This window comes from Mastomys coucha, unplaced genomic scaffold, assembly GCF_008632895.1.
Source record: "Mastomys coucha isolate ucsf_1 unplaced genomic scaffold, UCSF_Mcou_1 pScaffold21, whole genome shotgun sequence".
NCBI lineage: Eukaryota > Metazoa > Chordata > Mammalia > Rodentia > Muridae > Mastomys > Mastomys coucha.
The window spans coordinates 108,995,230-109,007,840 of NW_022196904.1; the positions used below are offsets into that span (position 1 = coordinate 108,995,230).

Genomic DNA, 12,611 nt, shown 5'->3' on the forward strand with positions numbered 1-12,611 from the left:
GTCTAGGTTTTGCCAGAATTCTCGGCATTGAAATTTGGTGTTCTTTCATAAGAAGATCTTTTGCCATAAGCCAGGATGTAACAGTGCTAAATTCCTATCCTCTCCTGGAAAAAAACAAACAAACAATGAAATGTAACAGCTCCTTCTCAGCAACAGTAGGGTTGATGATAAGAGGTGGCTGTTGCCTTAGCATTCACCTGCCTTTACCATGCCTAGCCTACTTCTCTTTATGTCGTTTGTTGGACCTCTGAAACACTGACTGTTATTATAGCTTCACTGCTATTCACTTGGCATTTGTGTTTATATATTTATCGCTCCTCACTGTGAGACCTTGTTGGGGAGGTGGTCTGGGACCAAGTATTTTCTTAGCACCATTGTCATTCCACTAGTCTTTCACCCTGCTCATAGCTGAGAAAAATTAGTCATTCACACTATTGGGCTATCTATGAGATCTTTTGGGGGATAGTCTAGAAATCTTTACACTGTAAATACATCTATGCTATACAAATCTATGCCAATATTTACCTTGAGGTTGTCTGGCAACTCAGCCCTGCCAGCATACCCAGGGTTCATGGTGATGAAGACAGCGCAAGTTGGGTTCAGTGAGAGTTCAGTGCCTTCAAAGATGAACATCTTCAACTTCCGGATAATGGCTTGTTGGATGCTGAGAATCTGTTGGGCTACCACCGACAGTACTTCCACCTATGGAGAGAATACCCAGCTAAGGTGTGCTGTGACAGTGTACTCCCCCCTCACTCAGCAAGAAAGGACCTCAACTACCTGAGAACTAGAGCTTTATGTCCCAAATGAGGACCATGAATTAGGGCTTTGATAAAGAAAAGGAAAACTCTCTCTCTCTTCTCTCTCTCCTCTCTCTCTCTCTCTCTCTCTCTCTCTCTCTCTCTCTCTCTCTCTCTCTCTCTGTGTGTGTGTGTGTGTGTGAGAGTATGTGTATGTGGTATGTCAGCATCCACCAGCTGAAAATTCATGCTTGTATTTCTGAATTTCATTTTCTATCTAAATAGAATCAATTACCCACTCATTCATGATATGTTTTTAAATAGTTTCACTTTTTTGTTATTTTTAAAAAGACTTATTTATTTTATGTATATGAGTACACTGTAGCTGTCTTCAGACACACCAGAAGAGGGCATCAGATCCATTACAGATGGTTGTGAGCCACCATGTGGTTGCTGGGAATTGAACTCAGGACCTCAGAAAGAGCAGTTAGTGTTCTTAACCACTGAGCCATCTCTCCAGCTCATGATATGTTTTGTTGTTGTTGTTGTTGTTGTTGTCATCCTTTTAAAAAAACCTACTACTTTAGATTTCCACCATATTTTGTTTCATTTAATTTTTATTCCTTTTATTTGGTTGAAAGTATCTAAGAAGCAAGATAATTTCTTACTCATCTTTGCCTCATGAACTCATGCAATTATTGACATGCGCTAGCTCCAGATAACTTCTGAACAAGTCAATGGATGAATATGATAGGAAGGTTGGGTGTGTTTAAAGTGCACATTCTGTCTCCATGTGGCTCTTTATGTTTAGTGTATTAAGTACCAACTCCTTGCAAGGACCATAAAGAAGACACAGACTTTATTCCTAAGAGTTGAGAGCCCAGAAAAAGACCCCTTCATGTCCAACCCCTCTGCATGTCCCCTAGAAGGAGCATTACCTCAATTCTATTGAATTCATCAAAACAGGCCCATGCTCCAGCTTGGGCCAGCCCCTTGAAGAACTTCCCCATGGCTTTGTAATCCAAGCCGTCAGAACAATTGAAGACAACACACTAGAAAGAGGGAAGATTCAGGATTAGTTTACTCGTAGCAGAGTAACCAGAACCAGAAGCCAAGGATCAAGGCTCCTCTTTCATTCTACCAAATGAACTGGGGTCCCACTTTGCCTCTTAAGCTAAATCACCTTGGATTTCATACTCTTGGGGTCCAGAGAATGGAGTAGTAGGAAGAAAAGGGTAGAAACTGGGGCTGCATGGGGGCAGACTTCCATACCTGCTTGGCCAAAGCTTTAGCAAGATCTTTGGTGGTCTCTGTCTTGCCTGTCCCGGCTGGACCCTCTGGAGCTCCTCCAAGATTCAGCTTCAAAGCTCCCATTAGGGTTCTAAAAGGAAAAAACAAATCCAGCAGCTTAGTGTGTAAGCCTTAAGACACAAAAAACTGGGTTTTGTTTATTTTGAATTCTGCAAATAGAGGTCCCCTTCAATTGTATGATCAATGCATCATCTTTGTAAGAAATTGGTTTGGTTCAGCATTGTGATTTCTGAGTCTCCCATGGTGCTTAGTGCATGGCAGGGGGCACCTACACACAGTTGCCTGAAAGAATGACTGAATGAATAATGGAATATTTGGATCTAAATGAACCAAATAGAAATGAATAACACTCCAATCCTACATTCCAAAGCTCATCAACATGGATGGAGTGAAGGCAATGGATGTTATGCATCTCACTGGATTATGACCTGAGCTTAGGGACTACATTTTTATTCAGCCCATATTCTCAGTGGAAAGAACACAGTGCCTGGCAGGTGCAAGACAGATGTTAGAAATGAATGATGTGGAAACTGATCTCAAAGTCCTTGGTATAAGTCTCTGTAATTTCAATAGCACAGTAACTTGTTATTTTCTGAACTTGTTTCCACAGACCTAATTAGATTTGGGGTGGGCTGATGTCATGCATCATGCAAAGGGACCATCACCACATGACTATTCTTCATGACTGAGCTAATAATAGTGTATGGTGGTCAGGATTTTTGATGAATGAGTAGATTATAGCTGTTCCCAGCACTGGGGGAGAGAGAATATGAATTATTATGTCAGATGATGGACTTTGTTCTACTGTAATAATCACTCTACCATGTGTGTTATTTATAATATGCTGAGGATCTGAAGGCTGTGCAATAGAATGAATCTCCAAGAGGAAATTGCTGGACAATGAGCAGAATGAGTGAGTGATGAATTAAATAACAAATCACAGAAAACAGGATTGATAATAAACGGACAAATGAATGGACAGTTCTCACTTCTCAAAATAGGTACAGGTGTCAAAAGAGGTGGGGCAGGATAAGTGTTTTTAGTCATCAAGGAAGTCCACATGGAAACTACACTGGAGTCACTCAAATCAGAACGGCTCTCATCAAGAAACACAAACAACAAATGCTAGCAGGGACTAACGTGGAAGGATAGGCAAATTTAGTGTTCCTACAATATTGGTAGGAAGTGTTAAATCAGTGCAGCCACTCTGGAAATTAGTATAGATGTTCCTCAAAAAACTGAAAGAAAGTACTGTTGTATGATAGAGCTACAGAGCTGCTGGGCATAGACTTGAAGGAACTGAAGCCAATGTGCCTCAGAGGTATTTGCACATCCATGTTTACCATGATATTATTTATAGAAAAAGTTAGAAATGAGCCTTGGTGTCCATCAATAGATGAGTAGATAAAGAATATGTGATATATATATATAACAAAACAGAATTTTATTTAGCCATAAGTAAGAGTGAAGTTTTGTTATTGGTAGGAAAATGAAAGGAACTGGAAACTATCATGTTATGCAATATAAACCACATTCAGAGAAAATAAATACCATGTTTTCTCCCTTGTGTGAAATTTAGACATTTAAGTAGAAAAGGGACTACTTAGGAAGAGGAGAATGATCAGAGGAGGTTGTTGGAGAGACAAGAGAAGGTGCTCATAAATATAGTATATTCTTGTATGAAAATATAACAAAACCTATTGCATTCTATAATTAATATATGCTAATAAAAAGAAAACACAATTGAAAATTTTTAAAGAATCTTAAAGAATAAAACTTTGAAGTATTAGTCTGTAATTTGTACTATAAGGAAAAATACAAAAGCAAAGAAAATCCAAGCATTAACAACATTGGAAAGTTAAAAAACACAAGAACCTAATATTAGGAATTGAAAGGAAAGTGGCCAAGCACTGGCTAAGAGAATCCACTTTTCTCTATTAGACTAAGTGCAAAGCCAGGAGATACCCTGCCTGGGGTTATTGGTTTTATTTTCTTACAGTGCTGGGAATGGAACCCAGGGCCTAGCCTGTTTGCTAGTCAAACCCTCTCTCTCATATCCAGATCCCCAGCCTTGCTTGTGTGTGTCTTGACCTTTGTGGTATATCCCATGGCCATGGACTCTCCAGGTACCACCTTGAGTTTTGTTACTGTTGACCTTTCTGCTTAAGCACCATGTGACTATCTCACTCCCATACCAATGTTCTAACTGGTTCCAATACATTAGTCCATACTGGGATTCCCACTGGGTTGCCATTTCCAGCCAATTCCATACCCATTTGTAGTTAGTGCTACCAACTAAAAGCAAACTTCTGAAATGTGAGTTTGAAACATAGAGATTAAGGAACCCAAGATCCCATGACCTTCCTGCCCAGTGCCTTTCCTTCCTGAATTCTCTTCTTTTCCTTTTTGCTTGGGGCTCCAGAGTTTACCTGTAGCAGCGGTCTGTGAGAGGAGTGATCACCAGCCGGGGAGAGTTTCCCAGGTACTCGTAGCCATACAAGGCTTCTGTGGTTATCATTTGCACATGAACATTGCTTTCTGTCCAATAGTATCGTAGCTGTGAAATCCACTGGAAGTCATTTAGACTGCTGATACGATCATGCTCCAGCTTGGCCACCACATCACGAGCTAATGGGACACAATGCAGGCACACACACATACACAGAATTATTCGTCCTCATAGACTCCTCAGTTAGAAGAAGATGCTATCAAGGTCCCAAGTATCCACACTACTTCAGGTTCCAACATCTTTCTGGCCCACTTCCAGCCTGAGGGTAGTAGGAGCTCTCACAAGCTGGACTCTGATTTTCTTGTTTTTCCCAAGGAAGGCTGAGCTTCCTTCTCTCAGGGAGTAGAGGTACTGTGGTATAGTGGTTAATACTGACTGTTAACCTGACTGGGTCTAGAATTACCAAGTTTCTGGGAATACCTAAAAATATTATCGAGGTTAGGTTAACTGACTTGGGAAGACTCACTCTAAATACAAATGGTATCATTCCCTGGAATGGGTCCTATCCTGGACTGCATTTTTTTTTAAAAAGAACTCTAGCTCAGCACCAGTGTTTGCTGCTATCTGCTTCTTGGATGTGAAGGTAGTGTGGCCAGATGCTACACATTCCTGCTGCTGTATGTTCCCCACCATGGAAATCTGAACCCTCAAACTGCCAGAATAAACACTTTCTCTCTTCAGTTGCTTTGGCCAGGTATTTTGTTGTAGCAGTGAGAAAAATAACTGATACACCTAGGTTCAAATACTGCTCTTTTTTAAAAATTGCTCAATTTCTCTGTGTCTTTGTTGGACAATCTGTATGATATAGTATCATATGATATAGTATATGATATAGTATCGTATGATATAGTATCGTATGATATAGTATATGATATAGTATCGTATGATATAGTATCATATGATATAGTATCGTATGATATAGTATATGATATAGTACCATATGAAATTGTATATGATATAGTATCATATGATATAGTACCGTATATCACCTGCAATGGTTATAAGGACTGTGGTGGTGTGAAGATGCTTGGCCCATGGGAAGTGACACTATTAGGTGTGGCATTATTGGAGGAGGTGTGGCCTCATTAATGAAAGGGTGTCACTATGGAGGCGGGGCTTTGAGGTCTTCATGCTCTGTGGAAAGACATCCTCCTCCTGCCTGCCTTCAAATCAAGATGTAGAACTCTCAACTCCGTCAGCATCATGTCTGCCTGCACAATGCCACACTTCCCACTATGATGTTAATGGACTGAACCTCTGAAACTGTAAGCCAGCCCTAATTAAATATTGTCCTTTTTAAGAGTTGGTCTCTTCACAGCAATGAAACCTTAACTAAGACAAGGACTAAACATAACTGTGTGTTTGGACAAACAGTGAGTGTGAGAGAGGTCAGCACCTGAGCCAACTACTAACATATAAAAATATTATATAAATATGACTTCATGTAACTATTCTGAAGCTCATGAGGGTGAGGGTGGGTCAGACTCAGAGGCTTTGCAATATAGGCACCCTGAATATTCTCCAATATGACTGACCTTTGGGGCCTCATCCAGGATTCCAGAACACCCTAGGACAATGGTCTCATTTCAACCTGAGACAGCATGGGAAAGTATCCCATGAATTCATAGTTAGAGAGTGTCTTTTCTTCCAGCCCCAGGAAACAGGTAATACCTTTCTAGGCTTCTTTCTTCTGCTCACAGGATTTCAAGGCTAACTTACTTACAGAGATGATCCCTGAAGTCAACGAGTAACTACAGACTCACAGAAATCACTAACTGGATTTTATGTGCTGATGGGATGAGAGTTGTTGAGATCTCTGAGCTAGTCTGCATGAGGGACCAGCTTGGAGTTGTCTTCACTCTGCAGTGCGTGTGCATTTTTATATGTGCATGCATGCTCATGTTTGTGAACCTAGCCACTCAAGGAGATGCTGGGCTATAATCATGTCTGCCTTCCTTACCTCTACCAGGTGGGTATTTGGCCATGTGTGAAGAACAGATTCTCCCTCCTCCCTCTCTCTGACTTTATAGGCATCACTCTGCCTGAAATCAGGCTGAAATCAGCACTAGTCCCAAGGGAGTAGATACTGTGACACATTAGTTAGCTGGTATATGAGCAAGAAAGACCTTGTTCCTAGGCAACCAGCCTGGTCCATCCCTAGTTTCCTTGGTGATGATAGAGTCAGGGTGTGGAGGTGGTTTATTTTACATAAAGACCGTACTTCCTCCTCATCTTCCTCCTCTGTTTTCTTTTTGTTTAAGGAAGAGCAGAAAGGCATAGTCTCTCACCACCTCTCCCTGCATCACCACCAATTTCCAGGCCCTTGGGTGTGGAAGCAGAGGGAGGAACCTTTGCCACTTCCAAATGCAATATCTCCTAACAGTTGGTTCTTAACCTGGGAAATGTTTGTGAGAATGAAAAGGTATAAACACTTAGCTCACAGCTCAGCACCTGGTGTATTCATCAGCAATAGCTGTGTTAAACCAGAGGCAATTATTCCCCAAGCTGATGCCTCTCAGAGATGAGAGTTCTGCTTAGTGCACGGCTGTGATGGGAGAGCCTTTGGCACTGGGTTCTTCTCAGCGCTCTCCTAACTCTCATGTGGACTGGGGAGTCCTGAGTCATCCTCTTTAGGAGAGTCAAGAAACGTGCTCAGCCAGCCACCATTCCTGGACTGAGCAATGCCAAGAGTCTGCAGTCTTACCATGGACATCGATGACAGTGAGGGCCCCGAGAGTGAGCCGAGCCCCACTGCTCAGCTTCCCTCGAACCAGCTCAACAATCTGTGCGATCTGGTCATTGCTCTTTTTCAGAAAGTCCTGGTAGGGGCAAAGAAAGAAACATTCAGTCAAAGTGGATTTTCCTCCAGCAATGCCAATGTCCATCTTGAGGGTTGACATCATATGCCCTCCAATGGTCCAAGACAGATCTGGATGTCATTCCTCGAACCATCATTTTCTTCGCCCTATACTCTAACCTCAGGATGAATCTTGTGCTAACTAAAAGAGGCCACACTACCTCTTCTGTTTTGTTTTTATAACATTGTGGGAAAGGCAGAAATATAGAGACCAGAATGGGCAATTGCAAATGCTTGGAGTAAAGAAAAACTAACTGTGGGGGAGTAAAGGCATTTGGGGCAATGAAGAGCTGTTCCTCATCTTGGACACAGCTGTGCTTACATGATTTCATGTACTTGTCAAAACACAGAACTATGTGCTGAAATGGCTGAGTTTTACTATACGTGAATTATATCATGTCAGATCAAATGAGATACAGGGAACAGAACATGCTGGCCTTTACCTATGAGTCACAGCACCTGGGTAACTGAGGAAGGGAATAGCCTGGGCTACATAGGAAGACACTATCTCAGTTAACATAAGAGGAGGAGGGGGAGGAGGGAGGAGAAGAGGGGAAGGGGAAGAGGAGGGAAAACCAAAATGCAGCATGTAACCCTAGACAGAGTTCTGGCCTTGGGCAGAGTCCAAGCCTAGGACAAAGCTAGGCATTTAATAGGGCATCTGATTAAACTGGCAAAGTTAAAAGGTCTATAGACATTCATAGATCAGCGTTGATCTCTTGATTGGGATCATTATAGTTTGGTTATCCCTGATGGTCATATCTGAGGGAGTCTAGATGAAGAATATATGAGAATTCTTTGTATTATTTTGCAACACTATCTATATACAAGCCTGGTATTTTAAAATGAAAAGGCTATAAAGTAAAAAAATGGATCTTAAAAAAAGAAATTATAAAAAAGGGAAACCACCTGAGTTCAGATTTCACCAATTCAGCTTTCCAGCACTGTTCATTTGAGCCCATGAGGCCCTCCAAGTGTGTGAAATCTGTATCATTGCAGCTAAGCCGGAAAGCTCTCCTGAGGGCCGAGATAGCGTTTGAGAAGCATGGGCACAATGTCTGATATGAATAAAGCTCTCAGTGAATAGTGATGCTATTGTTAGCAGTAACGTGCCCAGCATGCAGAGATGCAGAAGTTCCTAATGCTGGCATTGTACATGAACTGCTGTCTGATGCTGTGGAGATGCCCCCACAGTGCTCCAAAACTCCCCTCCCTACCCCACAGCCGTTCTCCAAGCCAGGCTGCAGGTGCACATCAAGAATCTGAGACCCCTCGCTGCTTGTCAGTCAGGTTAGTTATGGATTCAAGCAGACTCAGCCTTCTTTACAGATAAGTGACAGAGCATTCTCAGGCTTAGACAATGCCCGTGGTGGTGTAGCAACTTATTTTCAGGCCTTTTATCAATATGTCAAGTAATTATGTTCCCGCATGTTAAACTGAATGGTTATAGTAATGGATTTTGTGTAAACTATATAGCTTCAATTTGGAACTTGTATATAGCACAAGACAGGATTGTACTCTATAATACTCTGTGAGTTGGGATAGTGCAAGGATTTGAAAAGAAGACAAAACCAATCAGTTAATTTTTCATACAATCTTGTAAATGATGATGTATACAGATTTCCTGTTCACATAAACCTGTCAAAACTTGAATTTCTATTGCTTTTGTATGGAATGGTATTGGAAATATTAAAGCAATGTTTTAAAAGGTTGCTGCAATGCACCATGCCTTCCCTTCCCCTTTCCAGAGCTGGGGATGGAGCCCAGGCTTCATGTATGCCGGGCAAATGCTCTTCCAAACTATGCCACAGTCTACTGTGTTTTCCATCTTTAGAGTCTTGCACATTCTAATTCCTCTCTCTGGAACAATCTCCCTTGTATTTTCTACTTGGCCAGTTGTCACTCATAGTTCAGGTCTCTTTTAGAGAACAATTTTATGAAAAATCATTCCAATACTAGCCTCTCTGATTACCTCTCTCCTCCTACACCTCTTGCATCTCTGTTCCTTCTTTATCACAGCTCTAAGCCAGTACCTCGCTTTTAAGGATTTATTTATTTCATTTATGTATGTGTGTATACTGTAGCTGTCTTCAGACATACCAGAAGAGGGCATTGGATCCCATTATAGATGGTTGTGAGCCACCATGTGGTTGCTTGGAATTGAACTCAGGATCTTTGGAAGAGCAGTCAGTGCTCTAAACTGCTGAGCCACCTCTCCAGCCCAATGAGTGCCCGTTTAACCCCCTACTTGACTGATCATGAATCCATGGAAACAGTGACAGCATGATTATCTTATTTATCTCTAGTTACTCTTTCCTAGTAGCAATCTCAGCAGAAAGCAAATATCAAATCAATATTTATAAAATGAATAATTAACGGATATGTGGATAGATGGGTGGAGGGATTGAGGAATAGGTAGCTGAAATAATGGGCATTATGTGGGTAGATGTATGAGTGGATGGATGGATGGATAGACAGACAGACATATAGATAGACAGATGGGCAGATAGATGGATAGATGAATAGATATAAATAGAAACATAGGTGAGTAGGTGGGTGGGTAGATGGATGGATAGATAGACATGAGGGAATGAATGGAGACGTGTGAGTATATATAGATACATATACATGTATATACATACACACACTTATGAATCCATAAATGGGTAGGCAGATAGATATTTTGTGACAGCACCAGATCTTGTAGAAGACTATGTAGGGTGTGTGTGTGTGTGTGTGTGTGTGTGTGTGTGTGTGTGTGATGAAAAACTTCCTCTCTGTTTCCTGTCTACAGGTCAAAGAAACAAACTGGAACATAGACATGCAGTTACAAAAGTCAGACATTTCTGAAGTTTGGAATTATGTCTTGAATGAAGCTTGCAACCCATGTATTAGGCACCAGTCACATTGATTTCCATAAATGTTAACTTTTGCTAGGTACCAATCTTTTAATTTTTATTATCTATGCAAATCATAGTAAATTAAGATATATTTTGGTCCACAGCCAGTATTCCATAGGCAAATATCAGGGGACTGGTGAGGTAATCATGGGAAATTATCTATGGTTACAAGTGGAGTTGCTATTCACTCATTGAGCATATATTTATTGAGTATCTACATATGCTAGGAATTGCATTAAGTCTTGGAGCTATAACTGAACAGAACAAGCATGATATCTTCTTTATTGAGGCCACAGCCTAATCCCTCCCACCACACCATGATGCAATGTGACATTCCCTTGCATTTTACAAAGAAGACGACTGACACTTGGGTTGTAAATGCTCATGGTCACATAACCAACAAGAAAACTCAAAAGCACTGGCATCAACTAGAAGTGCATGTTTGGATCTGAGGATATGCAGCCATCAAATTGCACCAGGTCTCACAGAGAAAGCAGGAGTGAGAGCTGGGGGTGGACTTGTTTGGGACTGGGGAGTCACTGAGCAGGAAGCAGTAGCCTAGAGAGAGAGGGGGGGGCAAACTCTGGCCTTCTAGCCTAGGGAGAAGAACGGTTGGAAAGATTGTTAGGTAGCCCCTGGAAGCAAAAGCTAGTAAGACTTAGCATCTTGCAGTTCAGAATTTCTATATAGGAAAACCCATGAGGTTAGCACTGTAGTCTCCCAGGATATTCCCAAGTCTAGATTTCCCACTTCACTGTCTTCGTGGGAACCCTGGCATCTATAGTCCCAGATGACCCAAATGGCTACTCTCTCCTAGTTCATGTTGGTTCCCCTCTGCTAGCTTTAAGGTGTGCTCACTTACTGTAAGGGTGTCTTCAACTAGGGCTTCAGACACTTCCCTGGTCCAAAAGATGGAGGAGACACAGATAACCACCTGGCCAGGCCACTCCAAGACCCAGGCATTACGAGGGACCTGGCAAAGAGCAATGGGGATTACCATAGAATCAGTTCTTCATGTGTGGTTTAGACTGACTTTCTACAAGTACCAGACAGTAAAACCAGAATCATCATCTGTTGTCCTCAAACTTACTCTGTAGACTAGACTGGCCTTTGTCTCCAGAATACTGGGATTAAAGGTGTGTGCCACCAAGCTGCCCCTCAAATTTGTGCAAAACAAAACCAAACACAAACAAACAAAAATACACAATCCCAATTCTGCATGATTTCATAGTTTCAAGACTGATTTTAATATATATAATTAAATATTAGTATATATATGTATATATATATGGTCATATACAAACAGTACACACACACACACACACACACACACACACACACCCCTTTATTTCTTTTCTTTCTTTCTTTCTTTCTTTTTCTTTCTTTCTTTCTTTCTTTTTTCAAGATAGGGTTTCTCTGTGTAGCCCTGGCTCTCCTGGAACTCTCTGTAGACCAGGCTGGCCTCAAACTGAGAAATTCACCTGCCTCTCCTAGGATTAAAGGCGTGGGCCACCACTACCCAGCTCCCCCACCCATTTTTTTTTTAAAGGAGGAAAGAGTTTATCTTAGCTTATAGTTCCAGAGGAGATAAGTTGGGACTCAAACCTGAAACAAATTGTTAAGTGAGGTGCCCATTAACTTCTGAAAATGGACCTGACTGCAAGGTTCTGCAAGCATCCCTCAGTTCCTACCTGATACAGGGTATAGCTAACAGACTCCACCCCCTAGACAAGAGACTGAGCTGTCCTCCTTCTAGGGGCTCTTTCTTATATAATCCAGCCTTTTGAGTTACGTGGCCTTTTAAATCTACTTAATACCCTCCTGGCCAATCTCTTAGCCCAGGCTGCCCCTGTGGCTCCTCTCTCTTCCCTCCTCTTATATGACCCAGCTCAGTCTGACCATGTTTACTCTGGACTCTCCTAGGACTTCCTGCCTGTAGCTATACTCTCAATCTATCTACAAAAATTACCTAGAATATGTGTCCTCCACCACACCTACAAGCAGTCATGTCCTTCCTCTTTCCTCTTTTTTTTTTTTAAAAAAAATTTGTATTAGATATTTTCTTTATTTACATTTACACTTTTTAATGACTGTATAATATTGTGTTGTTTGAGTCCTGGTTTTCTTAGCCAAGCCCTCTTCCCCTGACTTTTGTATCTAAAACTCAAGATTAGGGTGCAGTCCTAATATTACAAATGCTGGGCACAGTGGAGCAAGCCTGTAATCTCAGCACTTGGGAGTTGGAAGTAGGAGGATGGGAAGTTCAAGGATGCCCTTGGCTGCATAGTGAGTTT

The 12,611-nt window shown here is 41.5% G+C and overlaps 1 protein-coding gene across 1 annotated transcript in view; it reads right to left on the bottom strand.

Annotated features, from left to right (window-relative positions):
* Dnah3 (dynein axonemal heavy chain 3) overlaps positions 1–12,611 on the bottom strand; it is a 172,271-nt gene that overhangs the window by 93,726 nt on the left and 65,934 nt on the right. The window contains exons 26-31 of the mRNA XM_031388102.1: positions 11,180–11,290; positions 7,265–7,379; positions 4,481–4,679; positions 2,013–2,121; positions 1,679–1,792; positions 526–702 (exon numbers count right to left, since the gene is read on the bottom strand). Of these exons, the coding sequence (XP_031243962.1) occupies positions 526–702; positions 1,679–1,792; positions 2,013–2,121; positions 4,481–4,679; positions 7,265–7,379; positions 11,180–11,290 (825 nt within the window). The remainder of the gene's footprint in view (positions 1–525; positions 703–1,678; positions 1,793–2,012; positions 2,122–4,480; positions 4,680–7,264; positions 7,380–11,179; positions 11,291–12,611) is intronic.